The sequence below is a fragment of the Schistocerca piceifrons genome, chromosome X, assembly GCF_021461385.2.
Source record: "Schistocerca piceifrons isolate TAMUIC-IGC-003096 chromosome X, iqSchPice1.1, whole genome shotgun sequence".
Taxonomy (NCBI): Eukaryota; Metazoa; Arthropoda; class Insecta; order Orthoptera; family Acrididae; genus Schistocerca; species Schistocerca piceifrons.
Window position 1 is genome coordinate 377,332,588 of NC_060149.1, and position 20,928 is coordinate 377,353,515.

The following is a 20,928-nucleotide window of genomic DNA, read 5'->3' on the forward strand; positions in this document are numbered from 1 at the left end:
AAATATGAATAGGCCAACAAGTTTGGAACGCTGTATGGCGGTGAGAAGAATATTGAAGACTTTTGGAATACTGCTGGGGCCAGAATAAATCTTTCGAGCAATTATGTCAATGAAGAGGTTCAGATTTTTGACTCGTTGTACCACATTTGACAACTGTATGTGGGAAGAAAGAAAAGCACAAAATAATCTTGCTGCCATAAGATCCAGTCTTTGTATGTTTGTCTCCAACTGCAATGCATGTTTTTCTCTCAAAGAAAACGTTACTTTGAACGAAAGGCTTGTTCCATACAGAGTCAGGTGCAGGTTCAGGATGTATGTCCCAAATAAACCTGCCACGCAGCACATAAAGGTTTTCATCCTGGCTTGATTAAAAACATACTGTATAAATCATTTGGAAGTGTATGCTGGTGCACAACAACAAGGACCTCACAAAGTCAGCAAGAAGTCAGTTTTGCATCTTGTAGACTCATTGAAAGTGTCTGGAAGGAATATGACGATAAAAAATTACTTAATAATCAAAAAAGCACTACAAGAAAATAATATTACTGCTGTTGGTACGTTAAAAAAATAAGCCTGAAATTCTAGTTCAGTTTCTACCCGAAAATTGTAAAAAAGAGTATTCAAAAATGATTGATTGATCAATTTAGTGGCCTGTTTTATCATTTTTGTACATAGTTGCAAAGTGTTTTGGACAAGTCAATTTTTGTGAGATGTTGATATGACACAATGTGAATTTGCGTGATGATTATGAATTGTGCACTTACTACAACATGAATAAGTTTACATACATAAAACTGTAAGCAAGTGTATACATATAGCTTAATGTCTTCAAGCTCTTCTCAAGAACTCGTATCAGTTTTCTAGATAAAAAGCAAGAGGATTTTTACATTATTGTATTGATCATAGCTTGCATTTTCTAAAAGAAACAAATTTACATTAAATCATGATACTTTTCTTATTGATTAACAACAATTATCCTAAATAATTATAAAAGCAGAGTAATATTTTCAGTTTTTGTGGCATCTCCATGATTATAGTTTACAGCTTTTGCATTTGTACAAATGGCACAAATTTAAAGATTAGAAAATAGGCTTCAGTAGCTTCTATATAATTTAAGATTGTTTATATTCATTAACGGATTCATGTTCCACGAAATTTAGTGCTGTTTATAGTTCATAATTGTTTGACAGATAACATTATGACAGGGCTTGAGAGGTGTATCATTTGTGTTGTATGTAAATACGTACTTACTGTCTTTTCTGCATTTGTGATAAGACTGTTTCTGGAGAACCAATCAGTTAGGTGTAATGTGTGTACTTTTATTTAGCTCTCCAGTTCATCTGCAGACTTCCCTTCTGTCAGAATGTTCGTGTAATCTTCAAATTATATACATGTCTGGGAAGAGGTTGCTGACTCTTTCATCTATGAACAGCAGGAACAAGATTGGACCTAGAGTGGAACCTTGGGGCGAACCATATTTAACATTTTGTTTACCTGACTGGTACATGTGTATGTTGTTTCCATCTTGATATTTAAGTTCCACTGTTTGTTGTGTGTTGTTAAGGTATGATTCTATCCATTTGTGTCCTAGTCCCCTGACACCTACATGTTCCAATTTTGAGAGTAATAGTTCGTGCTTAATAACATCAAAAGCTTTGGTTAGGTCCAAAAATATAGCAGATAAGTGTTGTTTATGGTCTACTGTTTGAAACTTGTTCCGTCCCAGCATTTGGTGGAACCATTTTGATAAGATTTTGTACTGCTTGTGTAAAGTAAGAGTTAAATTTATTTTCAACTTCTTTGGGTCTGATATTTTGGTTTACTTTTCCAGTAAGTCAATATTGTGGTGTTCTTCACACTGTTTTCCTGTTTCTTTTCTTACTATACTCATAATTTTGTTTGGGGCACGATTTACAGAATTCTCATTTGTCAGTTTCTTAGACATTTTGTAGAGTTTGTTTAAAATATGTTTATATCTCCTGAAATAAAGAACAAAATCTGGTGGTTTTTCTGTTTGCTTAGATACTTCATATAGAAATCCCTTTTCCTTAAGTGGTATCAGTATGCCTGGTGTGGGCCAATTACGTTTCTTATTTCTGTGTATTAACTTCTTTCTTTTAGGAGAGAAATATAGTTCAAAATAATGGCAGAATGTGTTACTGAAAGCATCAAATTTTTCATTTGTGCGTACAATGTTGTAAACTTTTACCCATTTGTCCCTGGCTAAAAACTAGGCCTACTGGAAGGAATTTGTTTTGTTTGCTGTACCTGGCAACGGCTGATACAGATTGTTTCGAATGTTCACAATGATTTTTTATTTCTACAGAAATTTGTGTATTGTATTTACATGGCATATTTGTAAATATTTGGTCAATATTTGACACTGATGTTGCTGCTCCTATTTTAGTTTTTAGATAAAAAATTAAAAGGAGCTTCAAAATATCAGTTTTTTTATTCTTTCAGAAACTTAATGGTTCAAATGGTTCTGAGCACTATGGGACTTAACTTCTGAGGTCATCAGTTCCCTAGAACTTAGAACTACTTAAACCTAACTAACCTAAGGACATCACACACATCCATGCCCGAGGCAGGATTCGAACCGGCGACCGAAGTGAGAAACTTAATATTTAAATCTCTGCACATTATGAGAATTTTGCACCTTTTTGTTAAGATGTGGAGTTGTTAGCAGGGTAGGTACATTGCGTGTTGGACTTCTAAGGAAGCAAATCATAGCTACATTTTCAGCTAGTAATTCAACTCCAGATATCTCTAAAACTCCTTTAGGTGTATCTTTTGGGAAATGAGTAGGTGCGAATTTTATACCACTTTTCATATACATTTTTTTGTCAGTGATTGCACATTTTGATGAAGCACTGAAAAATTTGAAAATAACTTTGAGATTTGAAACTTACTTGTTACATAGCGTAGTTTCTTGTCAAGTTACAGGTGTCATCACCATTATCTTGTGTGCTTTCCCTTCTGTCTGCCTCTGATTAAAAAAATCATTCAAACAGGTAGGTGGCGGAGTATTTGACCCTGTTTCTTCTGTTCTGGACACCTTCTCTCCTTTTGCTGTTGTTGCTGTAGATGTTGAAACTGTAGCTTTTGTAGTTATTGTTGGTGTCTGCTCTGATGTTCCTGATGTTGAATGTAGCTCAGCTGCTTCTGTTGAGACTGAGGCAGATGTTTCTTCTATTACTGCAGTTCTCATGGGCTTCATCATTTCATTTGGAGCAACTGTTTCTGTTGCTTTTGTTTCTATGGTCACTTAATCTGGGATTGCTTTTTCTGTACCACTGCTTTCCGGATACCTCAGTGGGATGACAGGTTTATACAGACTGTTTCTTTTCTTGTCAGCAGTATTTTTCCAATGCTTGGGCAGGTTTTTCGTCGAGTATTCTTTTCCCCATTTCTGTTCAGATGCATTCCATGTTTTGTATAATTGCACCTTTCCAGAAAGTTCACACTAAGGAAATAGGCATTTATTTAAATTTTACAGATCTTGTGAATTTTGCAGATCCGTTTGCCTTTTTAATTTCAGAATTTATACAGGAAGTAGACATGAAATCGTGTCTGTGTGGTATTACTGCTACTATACTGAGTTTCTTACTTGCTCAGTGAAGAAATTGCCTTAGATTGCGGATTACAGTTAACAGCCCATTTCTGTAAATATGGTGTGCACCCCTAATCAACACAATACTTCCGTTTTTGATGTCTGAACAGTCCAGCTCGATAGCTGTGGTAACTTCATGCATGGCTGCACCATGTTTGGCATATCCATATGCTTTCCCAGTAAATCATTTCGTAAGATTTCTGCAACATTGCGTCCATGAGTATCCAAATGAACAGCTATTTCTGCAGGTTTACCATATCGTTGTGACTTCTTACTTTTGTCTAGTTTTCTGTTGAGCAGAATTCTTCACTTCCCACTTTGTATGATTTTAATGTTAACATGTGGTTCACTTTAATCGCTCACAACACTATCACTCTCCGATTTTGAAGGCTCCTTAAAGTAATTTTAGTCCGCTACACTTATCTTTCTTTCACAGTTTTCTAGATTTTCCACTTTATGTTTGCGTACTTCCGTCCACTTCTCCGACAGTCGGACTATCATGGCGAGATTTTGATTGACTGATATGTTTATTCAACTGTATAACAATACAAATTGTATGGATGCCGTCAGTTGTCTCATAAACTAAAACGTACATACGTTCTAACAATGTTTACAATTCAATTCTTACCAATTTCACATGTCAGTTCTTACAATATTTATAATTTTGTCATATGCAGTCATTTTATATAGGCCTATGTGGTATTTGCGTCTACTAAATAGCTATCTACAGTTATTCTAAATATTCATTTGCCTTGTAACAACTTTCGCTTAATAAATACGTTTTTAGCTTTTGGCTAAAGATATGATATTCATTAGCACCTTTCATTTCCTGTGGCTGTCTGTTGTACAGTTTTAGGCCATTATATACCATCCTGTACTGTGTTTGGGACTTGTTTTAGCTGTTTAGGTATAAGTAGTGGCTGGATCTAGTTTCAAGGCCATGTATTGAGCTGTTTGTACCATACAGATGAATATTTTTCTTACATACATTACAGTGTAGAAAATGTATTCACATGGGATAGTCAATATTTCTAGCTTTTTGAATAATTCAGTACAATGGGCTCTATTGCTACTATTTCTTATTATCTATACAGCTCTTTTCTGTACCTTGAAGACATACTGAATATTCCCATCACTTGTTCCCCAAAACGTGATTCCATAACTAAGGATTGAATGTAAGTATCCAAAATATGCAAGTATTCGTAGACTATAAGATGCTATGGATAGTCTCTTTGTTAAAGCTTTTACATGTTCTGTCCATTTTATCTGACAATCTACCTTCCACCCCAAAAATTTGGTATCCATTACACATTCTATTACATAATCATTAATTGTTAATATATCATCATTGTCTTAATTCAACTGGAAGCACATAGAATTAAATTTCTTTACGTTTAGAGTTACTTTATTTTTCTGCAACCACTTGTGAACATCTTTGAGGGCTGCATTAGCCTTTTCTGTCAACTGTATTGGAGTTTTGGCTGTGATCATTATGTTGCCATTATCAGCAAATGGTATTTTTTCCCCACATTAGGTACTCTGGGGAAAATCACTAATGTAAATAAGAAAAAGGATTGGACCTAATATACTACGTTGTGGGCCGGCTATATTAATATTTTTTGAATCTGATAACTTCTTAACCATTCCTCTTATTCCTAGTAACTCTAATTTATGCAATAAAATTATGTGGTCCACTGTATCAAATAAATGCCTTAGGTAAGTCCAAGAAAATTCCATCCACATGGTGACCTTCGTCTAGTACCTCAAGAATCACCCTTGTAAGCTGTGCAATAGCCGATTCTGTACCTCTTTTACACCTGAAACCATGTTCTTTGTAAAAATAGGTTAAACTTATTTAGATACGGCATTAACCTATTTTTCATTACTTTTTTCAATAATTTTGGAAATGGTGGACAGTAGGGAAATTGGTCTGTAGTTTTCTACATTTTCTGCATTACTATTTTTAAGTATGTGTATTACTTCTGCTTATTTTAGGCTCTCGGGATAACAGCCAGATTTGAATGATTCATAGATTATTTTTGTTAATGGAGCTTTTATGGAATTTGCACCTTCTTTAAGGACACAAGCTGGGATTTCATATAGACCAGTTGATTTTATATTTTTGAATGATTCAGTTCACTGTTTTCTTTTTGTTCGAAGTTCAGGAGGACGTCACATTACTTTCATATTTACCAAAACGAAACAAGTAAGTACTGCTTATTTTGTCAATTCATCATGATGAAGTTGACATTGGCAATGGCGAAAAGAAAAAACCAAGTATAGTAACGTACAACAACAAAACAAAAGACGGCATATATGCCGTTGATGCTGTGTAGTGAATATACTGTTGCTAGAGGGACAAGACTGTGGCCTCTCTCTCTTTTTTAGTTGTTGAACATTGCAGCTCTGAATGGCTACATTGTATTCAAAGCAAGCAAAACACGTTGCAGTTATAAGCGAATACCTAAGAACCCTTGGAAATTCTCACGTAACATCATATTCGACAATGCGTGCAACCCATCCAACCCTCCCTTGTGAAATTCGCAGGCTTGCCTCTAACCTCTCTGGCACCCAAGAACAAAGAATAGTTGAAGATCCACAATCAGGGAAAAGGGGAAGATACTGCAAATGCAAGGACAGCAAAACTAAATACTTTTGCAAAGTGTGCAAGTTGTTGTTATGCTGAAATGTTTTCCGGGAACTGATGATTTTAGAGAACGATATCTCACAAACTACTCATTATATTCACAATTCCCACTGATGTAATGAAAATTCAAAATTTTTTGTTCTTAGTTCAACAACTTATTCTCATTTGTAATCGTGTTTGTCAAATTTACTTGTATTTCTAGTTCACTTATATTTAGTACTAAAAAGAAGTATTTTTTCAGTTTTCTTACAATTCTTGTATAATTGAAAAAGTTAAATTATGTCACTATAACATTTAGTACTACCGGAACAAAATAAAAAATCATCATTTGATGTAAATATACTGTTTTTCATCTTTATAAGTGTTTTATTTATTGGTTTCCACAGACCCAGCCCGACCGTTCTTGAAACTATTTTCCGCCCGTTCTAGGGTTACAACAGTGGACTATTTTTGCTATTAATCGCTATTCATTTGACAGAGGGTTGTCCATTTGGCCATGGGCAATACTTTAGGCAGAGACCATGGCGGCCAACACTCTGCCCAAGGCACATCAGGTTCTCTGCTGTCAAAAACAGTTTGTCGTTATTTTCATCACAAGCATTTATTGGTCATATGATTTCGTTATATATGTCATTGATACATCGGGTATGAGACAAACCAACTTTGCAACTGGAGTGCTGACACCAATAGTAATTAGCATATGAAATTATCGTTGCTCATTTTTCAGAGAATTACCGGTGGCAACCAATATACACCACAGCGCAAAATTAAATGTGCCTAAAACTTTTATGCCTACAGATGGGCTTTATCCATGTTCCACTAAAAATTTTCTTTTTTCTCAAGTAGAAGCTCACGAACAGTCATTGTATCTCGTAACAATTCAATTGCCCGCAAACAACTCGTCACAGAATGGGCCGTTTGTGTCTGGCAGCATGTACTTCGAAATCCTGTTCGATACAACAACTAAAAAAATAATGAAATGTTCTATTTAGCCTTGACCGTATATTCCAATTTCGTTGTGCTGATTAAAAAATAAGTTTGACTACGCCAAATTTAACATCTTTACAGCGTCGTCATTCATCAAATTGACTCTAGGAAAATTTGTTGCATGCCTGATTTACCACTATTCACCTGTTTCCCACTAATAGCTCTTTTGTTTAATCATGGCTAATACAACGTGGATAGAGACGTTCTGGAAGAATGATTACGAACATGGATTTGCCAGCGAAATGGTAATTAAAAAACCTTAATGCCTCGAAGGCAACCCACTTAGGTGTTATCCTGTTGCAATCATAAGGAGTATATACATAAATGCGCGACGATTTTATGCAGTTGATGGTCTCTACATAACCTCCACTGCGTAATGTGGCACCACTGCGGTCTTGATGCTTCGAATTCGGATCAGTAGTTTACAGACGCAGAATGACAGATATGCTATTTGTTTTGGATAGGTGGCCATGCGAATTGTGTGTACTGAATTAACTTTCAGTAAGTGTATAATGCTTCATGACAGAAATCGTTAACAATGAACACAGAAATAGAGTGGTTTGTGTTTGGAACTTCAGCGTTTTACATGCGCGAAACGGAATTTTAATTAAATGTAACTGAATTAGTACGTTAGTAGTGGTGTATTTCTCGTTGGTTGAAAAATTGTATTGTGTATATTTATTTCTGTATCATCGTAATGATAAATGAACCCTGATGAAAGGCAGTTTGTAACACAAATAGAGATTAGATACGATTCAGCATTGTCCGTTAGTGTCTCAGCCAGCAGAACAATTTCACTACCACATTTTGAACTTGGTGGCACACCCACTACATTTGATACGTCGATCAAAAAAATAATCGGGTTAAACCACAAAAGTGTGATACAGGTGTTACACTTTGAGCAATTTGATTGAGCACCAGGGTTTGTAATTTCTACATCTCTGTTCTTCATGTTGTTCTGAAGTACTTGACAATAAATTATATGTTTGCAGTTTTCATGGCGAGATTGGTTTCTATTAAGTTTCTGTGACTCAGATCAAGTTAATATTATATTTATAGTAGGCAGAACTGCATTTGAGATCTTATTACATGACGTGACTTGGTGAAAGGGCAGGTCACACCTATATACAAGAAGACTATCTGAAATGACCCACAGAACTAATCTATCCAGACTGACATTAGTTTGTTGTGGGATCTTAGAACATATACTGAACTCAAACATAAGGTGTTTCCTTAACCTTGCGAACCAGCATGAATTCCAAAAACATTGCTTATGTGAAACCCAACTTGAATTCTCCAATGACATCTTGAAATCTGTGGATGAAGGTAGTCCTAATAAGGTGGATGCAACATTTGTTGGCTTCTGATAAGCCTTTGTCAGACCACACTGACATTTACTACCAGAAATATGATCATATTGGGTTTTAAACAAAATTTGTGACTGGATTGAGGATTTCTTGGCACAGAGGACACATGTTAACTTGGATGGAGAGTCATTGACCGAGGTAAAAGTAATGTCAGGTGTGCTCCAGAGAAACGTGTTGGGACCCTTGCTGTTCATATTGTATATCAGTGACCTTGCAAGCAATATTAAAAGTAACTAAGGACTTTTTACAAATGATACCATTATGTGTAATGAAGTACTATTTGAAAAACGACAACAATGTCAGTAAATTGTCATTGGAAACAGTCATTGAATACAAATAGCTGATGTAGCAATTTGGTGGGGTATGAAATGAAATAAATCACATAGACTTAGTTTTAGGAGAGGCAGAGGTTGCAGATTTTGGTTCATTACCTTGTTCATTAGCATGATATTGGGAAAATTCAATTAGTTTACAAAGTAGATTATTTACAAAGCACTACTGCATACCTTCTTAGTTTAGTGTTACATTGGAGTAAACAGGGGAGATTGAATGTCTGTAAAGGAGGATTGCATGAATGATGATGGGTTTATTTGACTTGGCTCATGGAAATGCTGAATTGGCAGGTGCATGAAGATAGCTGCCAGCCATGCTGCCAAAATCTACTTACAAATTTCCAAGAACTGGTGTTAAGTGAAGTATCCAGAGATATTTTTCAGCCCTTTACATATTGCTGACAAAGCGACCACAAAAACAAAATCAAACTAATTGTAGCATGCACATAGATGTTCAAACAGTTATTCCTCCCACACTCCACATGTGATTGGAATGGGAAGGAACACTAACATTTTGTACAGTGCTAAGTGCCCACTGCTCAGCACTTCAGTAGTTTACACTGTTTATGTGTAGACAGAAATATGATTAATACAGCATGTGAACTCAAGTTTACAGGGTACGATTTAAACTTGTGTATTCTCTGAATTGTCGAAACATGCTTTTCTGTAATATTTCCAGTGTCGAAATGCTTGTATGGGCACGTTTCTGAGGAGGGGGGGGGGGTGGGGGGCTTGAGTTAAGTAGGCATATATACTTTTTGTTCCATTGATCCATATGGCAAGGATCCTGATGGATGCAAGAAATGTCATAAAGACAAAAATCCATATATACAAAAGAACAGACATGTTAATGTTCCTTCCACATATCCTAAGTGAAGTGGTCCTCATAGATGTTGTATAAGAAAATATCTGAAACATATTGGGGCTTTGGTTTGTGTTACCTCCTGTGGCAACAATTCGTGATTGTACTGTTCTTACATTTCTTTGAGGTACTTGAATAGTGCAGTTTATTTTTTGAATTGCTCCTGATTGTAAAGTTCATAAATTCCTGGCATCATTCAGTGTTGTTATAGTCAGCATCAGTTCAGGCTGGGGGTTCTTAGTCGTGAATATTATGGAACTTGACACATGATAAAATTCGGTACAAAGTAAGAAATCTAATTTTTATGTTTTGTAAAAAAAAAAAAAAAGAAAGAAAAAAGCCTGATATATTGGTCCCTTGAGATGGAACATTTTTTGTATAAGTCTCTTGGCAAATTATTAAAATGATGTACCTCTGGTGGTTCAAGGTATTTTGCTGCTGCTTATTCCTTGAATGGCAGCCTCACTTTGGAAATGTTTGTCCAAGTTCTTTCGCTGTTGCTATCTAATTTTTTAATAATTTTCAAAAAATGTTTTTTCCAATAATGCCAATCCCCAAAATTTTGTCGTTACTAGTGTTTATCAGTACAAATACGGTAATATGTTTTCTGAAAATGAAAATTTGTACTTTTCAGTGTAACAGATCTTATAAACGCTATTCATGTTTCAATTTCTGTGTATAATTTCCCTGTTGCAGTTGCTTTAGATTTTTCGTATCTCAAAAGCACAATTCTAAAAAATTCTGAGAGTTTTGCAGGAGCTCTTGAACTGGGGTGTTACATATCCTGTAAAGGAATCTTCTGTTGGGACTTCTCCCGCCTCCCCCACTTTTTCCAGTGGGGTTCCCACATATATGTTGCTGTTGGTTCCTATCTTCCCAGGCTTTGTCTTCTTGTATTTATCTTTTTCTCATGGCCTACTACCATACAACTTTCGCTCTTCCCCTTCTTCTTTCCTGGGGATGGTGCTTCAAAATCTTTGGCCTTGTTTCATCTGTCATTTGCACTGTATGTCCGTACCAGATGACTTGCCATTCTTATATGCTATCTGTGGTGCTATCTTGAGTCTAGGTCATTTCTCTAACTGTTGTATTTCTTACGTGGTCTCGCTAAGATATTCTACACACTCTTCCGAGATAGTTCACTTCTACAACTGTCAGAATTTTTGTTTCTATTTTTTACAGTAAGTAATTGTTACTTTGTTGTAAATTACAATATAGTGCTTGTTAAATTCGGTAACGTCCGAGACTATGGAGTTATGATTTCTGTAGCATCCCTGAAATGATGTGTGCTACAGCTTCTAGTTTGATTGTAAAACTATATTTTATTAAATTTTACACAATCAGTAACATGATTGCACTGAAAAAAAAGTATTATCATTGATACCATATTTAATTGGTGTTAAGAATTTTTTTATTAATAGGCAGAATGAATATCCCTTGTATTTTCCTAGTTATATATCCTCTACTGCTATTATTCAGTTTCACAATACATGGTGCACTATGTGACTTTTGTTACTGTCTACAGTCACCTTGGTCACACATTTTATAACACAACTGTTTTGATTTTATTGGTACTTATTTGTTGTTCTCTCCCATCCATGGCACATTCCTGAAATGTGTAATGTGCAGTTTTGTGATGATGCAGCACCAGCAGTGGTTTTTACTTATTGACACTTGATACAAGTGATAAGAGTGTGCAGGATGATTCACTTAGCTCTTACAAATGTACATACCCTATTAGTCCACATAGAAGAGTTTTGCCGTATAAGGTGAGATCATCATTGTCACTTAACAAGTCAGTTTACAAATCTCGCTCAACCCAAACATTCTTTCCAGTTCAATGAATCATGATGACTGTTTCTGTAATATGTATAATACATATATAATTTGCAAACAGCTGTAGAATATAACAAGTGTGTTCTGCAATTGTACCATATCATATGGAAGAATGACTACTTAAATGTTTTTGTTTACTCTGTAATTAGGCTAATCTTGTCTTTGCCAACCCCTTTGGGAGCAGTAAGCAAGGAGTCATAGCATATTTCTAATTCCTCAAAAACTGGCTCTTGCAAAATTTTTGAGTAGGCGTTCAAAAATATTGGGTTAACACACAGGAAGTTGTATAAACACGAATGTATACTCCACTTTGCTACTTGAAACAGCACTCTCCTTCGACAATGAGGAGGATACACAGCCTGAACATACATTTTTTATGGATTAATCCTCCGCATAGAAAGTGCAATACCTATTCATGGACAGCCACCCAGTTTATGAACTGCAGTTCCAGGCGTAAAGTCACTGTACGAACTGATCATTTTAGCCAGAGAAACAAATGTAACTTTGAAATTCAAGTACATGCATTTTCCAGCAAATCTCTCTCCACTCCTGTAACTTAATAATTTTACTTGCAATAAAAGCACAAAGTACAAGATTTATACCCCACTTAGTATATCTGCCAATGATATACTTTTCATTATGCACCCTAAGAACAAGCTTTGATTAGGAGTCTTACAAACCATATCAGTTGGTATGAATTAATTGTCGGCACTGACATTTGAGATTTGTTGTTGTCTGTGACATAATGTTCTGTATGTTACTCAGTGCTGACAGACAGCAGCTGTTCCATTAAGAAGTATTATAGACTGTGACAGGTAAATGATTCTTTTTAGCCACCAGCTATCTTAAAACCTATAAATTAGTGTTCAGCTTGTGGGCATTAGGTGGCTTTAGAACAGACACCACTCTCAGCAGATGCACTGTACTGTGAGTCACTACTTTCCATTGAGTGAAAATTACTTATTGTATAAAATACTTAAAAGATTGTTCAAGTTGTCGCAAGAGTCAACAGCCTTTCATTTCATTACTCGAACACCTTTTGAATGGATGGACCTAAGCTGTGAATGGAAATACGGAAGCGTCCGATCCCACCCGTCTGCTTTGACCCATGACGTCACAAATATGGCGGAAACAAACACACACACACACACACACACACACACACACACACACACACACACACACACACTCTCTCTTTCCACAAGAAGCCTAATGACACTAACGGGACAAGCGCGGGAAATGGGGTGTTGTGGGTGGGGGGCAAACTAAATATAAACAAATTTAGACGCCTTGCGTAGCTACAACGTGTAAGTGAAGACAGCCATGCATGAATGCCCACCTACCTCCCCAGGGGTCGTAACCCCTGCAACCCATAGAAGATAAAGATGCTTCAGTAGCTGATTAGTGTTTTTTGTCTTTTTTAAAAAAAAAAAAAAAAATCTCACGGGATAGAACGAACAGATCAGAAAGATAAATATAATAAACTAAAACAGAAATTTGAGGAAACAGATAATGAAAATAAGTAATAAGTGTTTTTAAATTAAAAAAAAATCTCACGAATAGAACGAACAGATCAGAAAAGTAAATAAAATAAGATAAAACAGAACTGGAGACAGCCACACTCAAACTAAACTCCGCGGCGTCATGACGTCACACACGACACCCTTACATCACGGGTCAAAGCCGACGCGTGGGATCGGATGCTTCTGTCGACCCCAAATTACTGGTGTTTTTGGCAGACCACTTTTTAATATGCCATATTTTATTGGACAGCACTCTTCATTCTGACAAACTAGCTGCAGTTTGTTTGGATTCTAGGTAACAATCTGCTGAGTTTGAAATTTTTAATGCTGTTCGTGTTGTTTGACTACCTGATCTTGTCACTAGTATATTAAACCTTATCTTTCTGCTACTTTTGGTATGTGTGGTATTTTAATGTGTAATAGAATTGGTGCTTCATTCTCTTTTAGTTACTAATCAACCAGCCACATCTTTTTTAAATATTTACTTTTGATTTAAATTTTAATAGAGCATGGGGTTTCTTTATATTGTGTCTTTTACTGTTTCATCAAAGATGTCTTCCTTATCATAACAATACTCTTGCCTTTAATGACCAGTTTGTCATGCACCCTAAAGTCAAATCTGAATTGCATACACATATGCAGCAACCATACTGTAACAGATTCATAGTCCATATGAGTGTTTGTTTGAAAAATGTATTGTTAACAGTGAGGAAACAAGCCCATAAATTTTCATTTAAAATTGTTAAAAACCTGCTATGTCAATCAAAACTGATCTGAACTTAATACTGTAATAACAGGAAATATTGTAGAATGTGATACAACCCATCACCTTTGAGAATTAACACTGTCAGCCAGTATGATGGCTGTGATGATATACGATCGTGTGAAATTAACAAAATATTGGGGCCTCTGTGAGTTTATGGGGATTTAAGATGAGGATGTTCTTGTTATTAACACATCTGTCTATCTTCTTGTAGCTTCTTTATGTATCTGCCACATTTTTCTGTCTGTATGGGAAGGATAAGTTTAGGAACTACTCCAGGGAGTTTGATACGATGTTCACTAAGAAACAGACTGATTCATGAGGAAGATTGTGGGCGGTGCTAGGCTGGCACGATGTGCTCCTAACTTTGTAAATGACTTGCGATGCAGGACATATCAGATATCAAGCTGATTAAAAACAGATTTTTTGATATGGAATTAATGTTTAAGTGGCATGAAGGAAAGTATGGAAAAATATGAGAGAGAGAATGTAGCTTGTGCCGGACTGATGCTGGAGTTAGGTGACCAGCTAGTGGCCACAGCTTGCACTGAACTCAATTGCAGTTGAGTGGACTATGCATTACTGGCACAGCAGGCAAGCAGCTGTCAAGTGGCCATAGCTCATGGTGAATTGGTAGTGCAGTGAGCTGCACCAGGTGGCGTGGTAGCTTGTAGCTTCCATTGTGGCTGTGAGATGCCAATTAAATATGGAACAGATAACATTTGTGCCTCTTGATAGCTTTCCTGATGAGCACTACTCAAATTATCAGTTACTTAATGGTGTCCTCTGAATTTTAGTTATAACGCAATGCAGTTGCCCATAAACAAAATTACCACTATGTCAGACAAGTCGTTTGCTTGTAGATACTTAGTACTACCATTGTTAAGCCAGGGTTGCTTTCGAAATATTGTCATGAAATGTACATTGGATTTGCCAACTTGCCACCAAGATACGACTTTCTAACTTAACATAGATCTTGTACTATTCTCCAGACCTGTCTATAGTACTACAAACTTAATGAAAGTAACTTGTTAATGTGACTTATTCATAGGCATCACTAACTCGCAATGAAACTATCACCTTTCAGCATAACCTAATGTTGGGCTATGCTACAAATCAATCAGTCGCCACAGTATTCATTAATTAAAAAACAACTGTCGGTGGTGAGGCCAGTGGTCAAAGCAGAATGTCAGTATTGTGATATTCAATAATTCCTAGCACCCTGTTGTTCCAGTTACAATGTTTTCTTCCAGTTTGTCTCCAGAAACCTCCACTCATGATCTCTTCTCAACTCTTTCCTTGTATTCAACGCCACAATGGAGACATTCTCTGTCTAATTTGGCATGTGATTGTATTTGAGGGATAAGTGATTGACACATCAAGCACCTTAATGTTAACAATAGCCTTTGAAATTGGAGCTGCTGTTTTGCCTTAGTCATCCAGTTTTTATTTGCATCAGTTGGTTTCCTTTCCCACTATGCACTATAAATATACTGTCTGAGTTTTCCATTTCATTGTTACCATCCATGCCACCAATGAATCTTGATTGAGTTGCTCTCAACATCCCCCATTTCCCTCCTTTCCCAGAAACTGCAGAACTGTTCAGAAATGATCCTTGGCCTAACATGTACCTTACAGTATTAACATGAATGAGTTGCAAGTCCAGTAAACCTATAACTTCTATCATTGTTTTCATTTCTGGTGCGTTATTCTGTTTATTAGACAAATATTACTATAGCACAATTATTGCTGATGGAAAAAAACCTTATATTTTGCAGTGTACTGTTTTTATAATAGTGTAACTTGCTGTTAGCTGAAAATGTGCTGCTGATAAATTATTTTATTGTGAATAAACTGTTGTATAGTTCTGTTCTGATAAGTGTTTTTTATTTTGTGCCCCTGCAGTAGTGTTAAAACAGAACACAACAACAAACTATTGGAAAGTCAAAGAGATGTGCAGAAAGGATGAACTATAAAATTTCTTTAGAAAAATGATTTTGTATAGATATTGCTCATCAGTTGTAGAGTGTAGGTGTTGATCATTAACCTTAGACCTTCTCATGTAATTTTGTGTGTAGAGCACTAATTTGAAGGATATGCAAGTGATCTGTGCTCAATCCATCTGTGTACCAGATGGACCCTTGATGTGATACACCAGCCAGCCAGTCTCTCTCACCTTTATTCACTACTTTCAAAGAAACACTTAGTAAGCAAGGGGAATAAGAATGCAATGAGCAGGATAATGTGAGTGTCGAAGAATAGAACACAGGGGGAGGGGAGGGGGGTGGTTTTCCATTTACATTGTATCAATTACTTTGCTTAACTAATAAGAGTTAATTAATAAAACTTTTAAAATTCAAGGATGTATTGAAATCATGTTTTTGTTTATTAAACATATTGAAATGCTTTGACAGTGATTTTGGGGACCTGGCATGGTTTTTGACTGTACGAAAGCTTACAAAGTTTCAAGAACCAGTATAAGGGAGGAATCCAAGAATTACTGTAGACTTTTACAGATCACTCCAATAGGAGCCATGAACAGGATGGTGATTCTTCTGGAATACCTGGATTTCTCAGGGAATCACATTTTACCTGGAAAAATTGGAAATTTCAGGGAATGTCATGAATTTCACAAAATCTCAGGAAATGCTGTGTTTTTAACCTAGCATTGGAATTTAATTTTCTTGAGTGTTACAAATCACAAATTTTAAAATACTTGATATTTCAAAACATGCTAATTATACGAGTTATTTAAACTATCAAAGTTTAAAAACTGCAGTCAAACTAATGCTCATGGTCAATATTTCTCAGCTGAATGGGAATAAGAATCATTATTGTGGTATGCCAAAATTGCTCCCCCTGCCAGGAATTCCCAGGGAATATACACTCCTGGAAATTGAAATAAGAACACCGTGAATTCATTGTCCCAGGAAGGGGAAACTTTATTGACACATTCCTGGGGTCAGATACATCACATGATCACACTGACAGAACCACAGGCACATAGACACAGGCAACAGAGCATGCACAATGTCGGCACTAGTACAGTGTATATCCACCTTTCGCAGCAATGCAGGCTGCTATTCTCCCATGGAGACGATCGTAGAGATGCTGGATGTAGTCCTGTGGAACGGCTTGCCATGCCATTTCCACCTGGCGCCTCAGTTGGACCAGCGTTCGTGCTGGACGTGCAGACCGCGTGAGACGACGCTTCATCCAGTCCCAAACATGCTCAATGGGGGACAGATCCGGAGATCTTGCTGGCCAGGGTAGTTGACTTACACCTTCTAGAGCACGTTGGGTGGCACGGGATACATGCGGACGTGCATTGTCCTGTTGGAACAGCAAGTTCCCTTGCCGGTCTAGGAATGGTAGAACGATGGGTTCGATGACGGTTTGGATGTACCGTGCACTATTCAGTGTCCCCTCGACGATCACCAGTGGTGTACGGCCAGTGTAGGAGATCGCTCCCCACACCATGATGCGGGGTGTTGGCCCTGTGTGCCTCGGTCGTATGCAGTCCTGATTGTGGCGCTCACCTGCACGGCGCCAAACACGCATACGACCATCATTGGCACCAAGGCAGAAGCGACTCTCATCGCTGAAGACGACACGTCTCCATTCGTCCCTCCATTCACGCCTGTCGTGACACCACTGGAGGCGGGCTGCACGATGTTGGGGCGTGAGCGGAAGACGGCCTAACGGTGTGCGGGACCGTAGCCCAGCTTCATGGAGACGGTTGCGAATGGTCCTCGCCGATACCCCAGGAGCAACAGTGTCCCTAATTTGCTGGGAAGTGGCGGTGCGGTCCCCTACGGCACTGCGTAGGATCCTACGGTCTTGGCGTGCATCCGTGCGTCGCTGCGGTCCGGTCCCAGGTCGAGGGGCACGTGCACCTTCCGCCGACCACTGGCGACAACATTGATGTACTGTGGAGACCTCATGCCCCACGTGTTGAGCAATTCGGCGGTACGTCCACCCGGCCTCCCGCATGCCCACTATACGCCCTCGCTCAAAGTCCGTCAACTGCACATACGGTTCACGTCCACGCTGTTGCGGCATGCTAGCAGTGTTAAAGACTGCGATGGAGCTCCGTATGCCACGGCAAACTGGCTGACACTGACGGCGGCGGTGCACAAATGCTGCGCAGCTAGCGCCATTCGACGGCCAACACCGCAGTTCCTGGTGTGTCCGCTGTGCCGTGCGTGTGATCATTGCTTGTACAGCCCTCTCGCAGTGTCCGGAGCAAGTATGGTGGGTCTGACACACCGGTGTCAATGTGTTCTTTTTTTCCATTTCCAGGAATGTACATGTTTTTTTTTTTTTTTCCGAGATTGAGTAGTCATACTGATGAAAGATTATATTAATTACAGTGCACACAGAGCCATTTAAACTGCCATTCTTCCCATGCTCGATACCTAAATGGAACTCAAAGAAACACTTAATATGTGGTATAAAGGGAAATACCCTCTGCCATGTACTTCACAGTGGTTGGTAGAGCATGGCTGTAGATTACACCATTGTACTACAAGGTAATAATTTTGATTCCAACTTTATTTTGCAGAATACTGGTTTGTAAGGCAAGCATTTTTAAACTTGCTATCGAGTGAGGTGGTGGTGCAGTTAAGATACTACTACAGTCAAATTTTGGAGAAGTGGGCTTAAAAGCTCCACTCAGCAGTCAATTTTAAGGTTTTCCTTGACTTCTCTAAATCGAAATGGATATCCCGAATTTCCTTTCTTGTCCTTATCCAGTGTGAGCTTGTGTTCCATCTTTAATGCTCTTACCACTTAGGTGATACTGTACTCTAATTTTGCATCATACTTTTTTATTTTTTCATGTAGTTTCATTTTAGATGTGTTGATTATGCCGGTCTTTTACCCTCCCTGAAGAAGTATTCTACAGGTCTGAAGAACGGCCAAATTTAACTACCATAATCTCTTTATTGTACTTGAAACTATTTCAGTCTACAAATTTCTTGGAATGATGGAATAGGTAGAAGTTAGAGGAGACCAGATCTTTCAACCAGTTGCTCTAGTAGATATGTGTAGTATTTGCCAATTGTTGTTCTACTCTCTGTAGGAATACTACCATTTGCATTCCAGAAAACTCAGACTGTGACCTTCCTGCACACAAATTCAAACTTTATGTTGTTTTTGGTGAAAGACTACTGGCATTTACCCACTGGCATTTTGCTGTTCCATTTCTGGAGTTTAGTTGTGGACCCGTGTTATAGTAAGAAAAAAAATCTGTACACAATATAAGATGGACTCTCTCTATCTTTTTATAACAGTTCAAACATTGATCAGTCCACCGGTGTTCTGCCAGTTAATTGTGCCCAGCAGGCACAATATTTTTGCAACCAAACATGTTACCATTGTCAGGTGCATTGTTGAATGGACCACCTGGGGGTGCATGGCTGACTTACATCATCTTCTCCTGCGGCCCCCATGTATGGCCCACACCCGAAGGTGCACATTAGTGGCTGAAGAGACAGTTACATTGGTGGCTGTGGCTGGCACCACCCAACGGAGTACCTCAATTCCGGAAGTATGGGTGTAGGCACCCTATCTGCCCTGCCTTCTGGACCCTGTGAACTGGCGGTACACCCATGGACTAGTCAGTCAACTAATATGGCAAGAGAAACTTAAGAATCACAGTTCAAATGTTGCTTTGTGTGTGTGTGTGTGTGTGTGTGTGTGTGTGTGTGTGTGTGAGAGAGAGAGAGAGAGAGAGCGTGCATTTATGGTCAGCAACAGCTCCCATCTTGTCTTATAGTTAATTTTTCAAAAAAAATATTATGTACTGACTGTGGTGTCAGCTGTTCAGCTATTTTGTACACCTTGATCACAAGCCATGCAATAGATGCAATAGAATATTTTATTGCAGTTTTCATCTACGGCTGCAGTTACGAGATGTCATCAACAGTGATCATTATCAGTAATTCAGCTGCTTATTTCTTTACTGTGAAAAATAGAGTGGTAGACTTCTTTTGACCCTAGAACAGTGAAAGAGGTCAAAAGACACTTTTCAACTTTTGTTTCCATTGCAATGAACTCAATTTTTAACATCTCTCCACCAAAAGTCTTGACTTTTGCTCATTTCTTCTACTTTTGACAGTAGTATATAGCAGTTTGCTGAATATTCACTATTTCATGTAAATTTCAAGAAGTGTGCCCAGAACAGCAGGAGGAGTCAGTTGACCCTAGGACGTAACTCCTTTTTAGACTATTGATGTTCTCATACTTACAAAAGTAATTGTGTTGCATCTTGTTATGGTCAATACTCATTGTCTCAAATGATGATGTACATTTTATCAGGAATGTTTGCACACTGGACATAATAATGTAAAATTTCAGTCATGTTTTGTGTGTTTCTGTTGTTACATTATCAGTGGGAAGTCATGGTGGTGGTGGTTTTTTGCCGTAGCAGGTGTTTTCAATTATGTTTCGTCAGTTGGGTCTTGGTAAGGAAGAGATGAGATATATATTCTGTAGAACTCAGGTATTGACTCAGAAAGTGGCTTCTCTGATTCAGGTAGTGATTTACTGCCAGAGACAAGTGACGATGAAGAGGTGTTACTATAGAAGATGATGCCCCATCTCTTTTCTTTCCACACCAGTCTCAGGAGTCAACTGTTGCAACAGTGAAGAAATGCAGCTTTTGATGGAATGGAATGGAAGGTCATAACGTGGCATCACCTGAAAGGAGGGCTCTTGTGAATGTCCTGAAGGAGAATTGATCCACTGCATATGCCTGTCACCAAGTGGATAACTGCCATTAGTACCTTCCAGCTTCATTTTGATTAATTAATGCTGCAGAATGTCACAGAATCCAGTTCTTAAAGAAGAAGTCCAGCCAGACAACCAAGCATTGGGAGAGTATGCTGTTCTGTGCCTCATGGAACCATTTCTAAATCAGGGAAAGACTAACAACAGACAGCTTCTTCACATCCCATCAGCCTACATTTTGTAACACTACAGTGTCTGGTGTGGAC

General features: G+C 37.9%; 1 protein-coding gene across 6 annotated transcripts in view; it reads left to right on the forward strand.

Annotated features, from left to right (window-relative positions):
• The first annotated feature begins 7,401 nt into the window (after positions 1-7,401).
• Positions 7,402-20,928, forward strand: part of LOC124721307 (protein ST7 homolog) — a 178,259-nt gene continuing 164,732 nt past the window's right edge. For 4 of the 6 annotated variants that reach the window (XR_007006316.1, XR_007006315.1, XM_047246215.1 and 1 more), the window contains exon 1: positions 7,402-7,492. Coding sequence is in view for 2 of the 6 variants with exons in the window: in XM_047246215.1 (XP_047102171.1) it covers positions 7,424-7,492 (69 nt within the window). In the remaining 4 variants the exon portion in view is untranslated. Of the gene's footprint in view, positions 7,493-7,637; positions 7,749-20,928 lie in introns of those variants that run through there. The other 2 variants (XM_047246217.1, XM_047246218.1) reach the window with 2 other exon arrangements.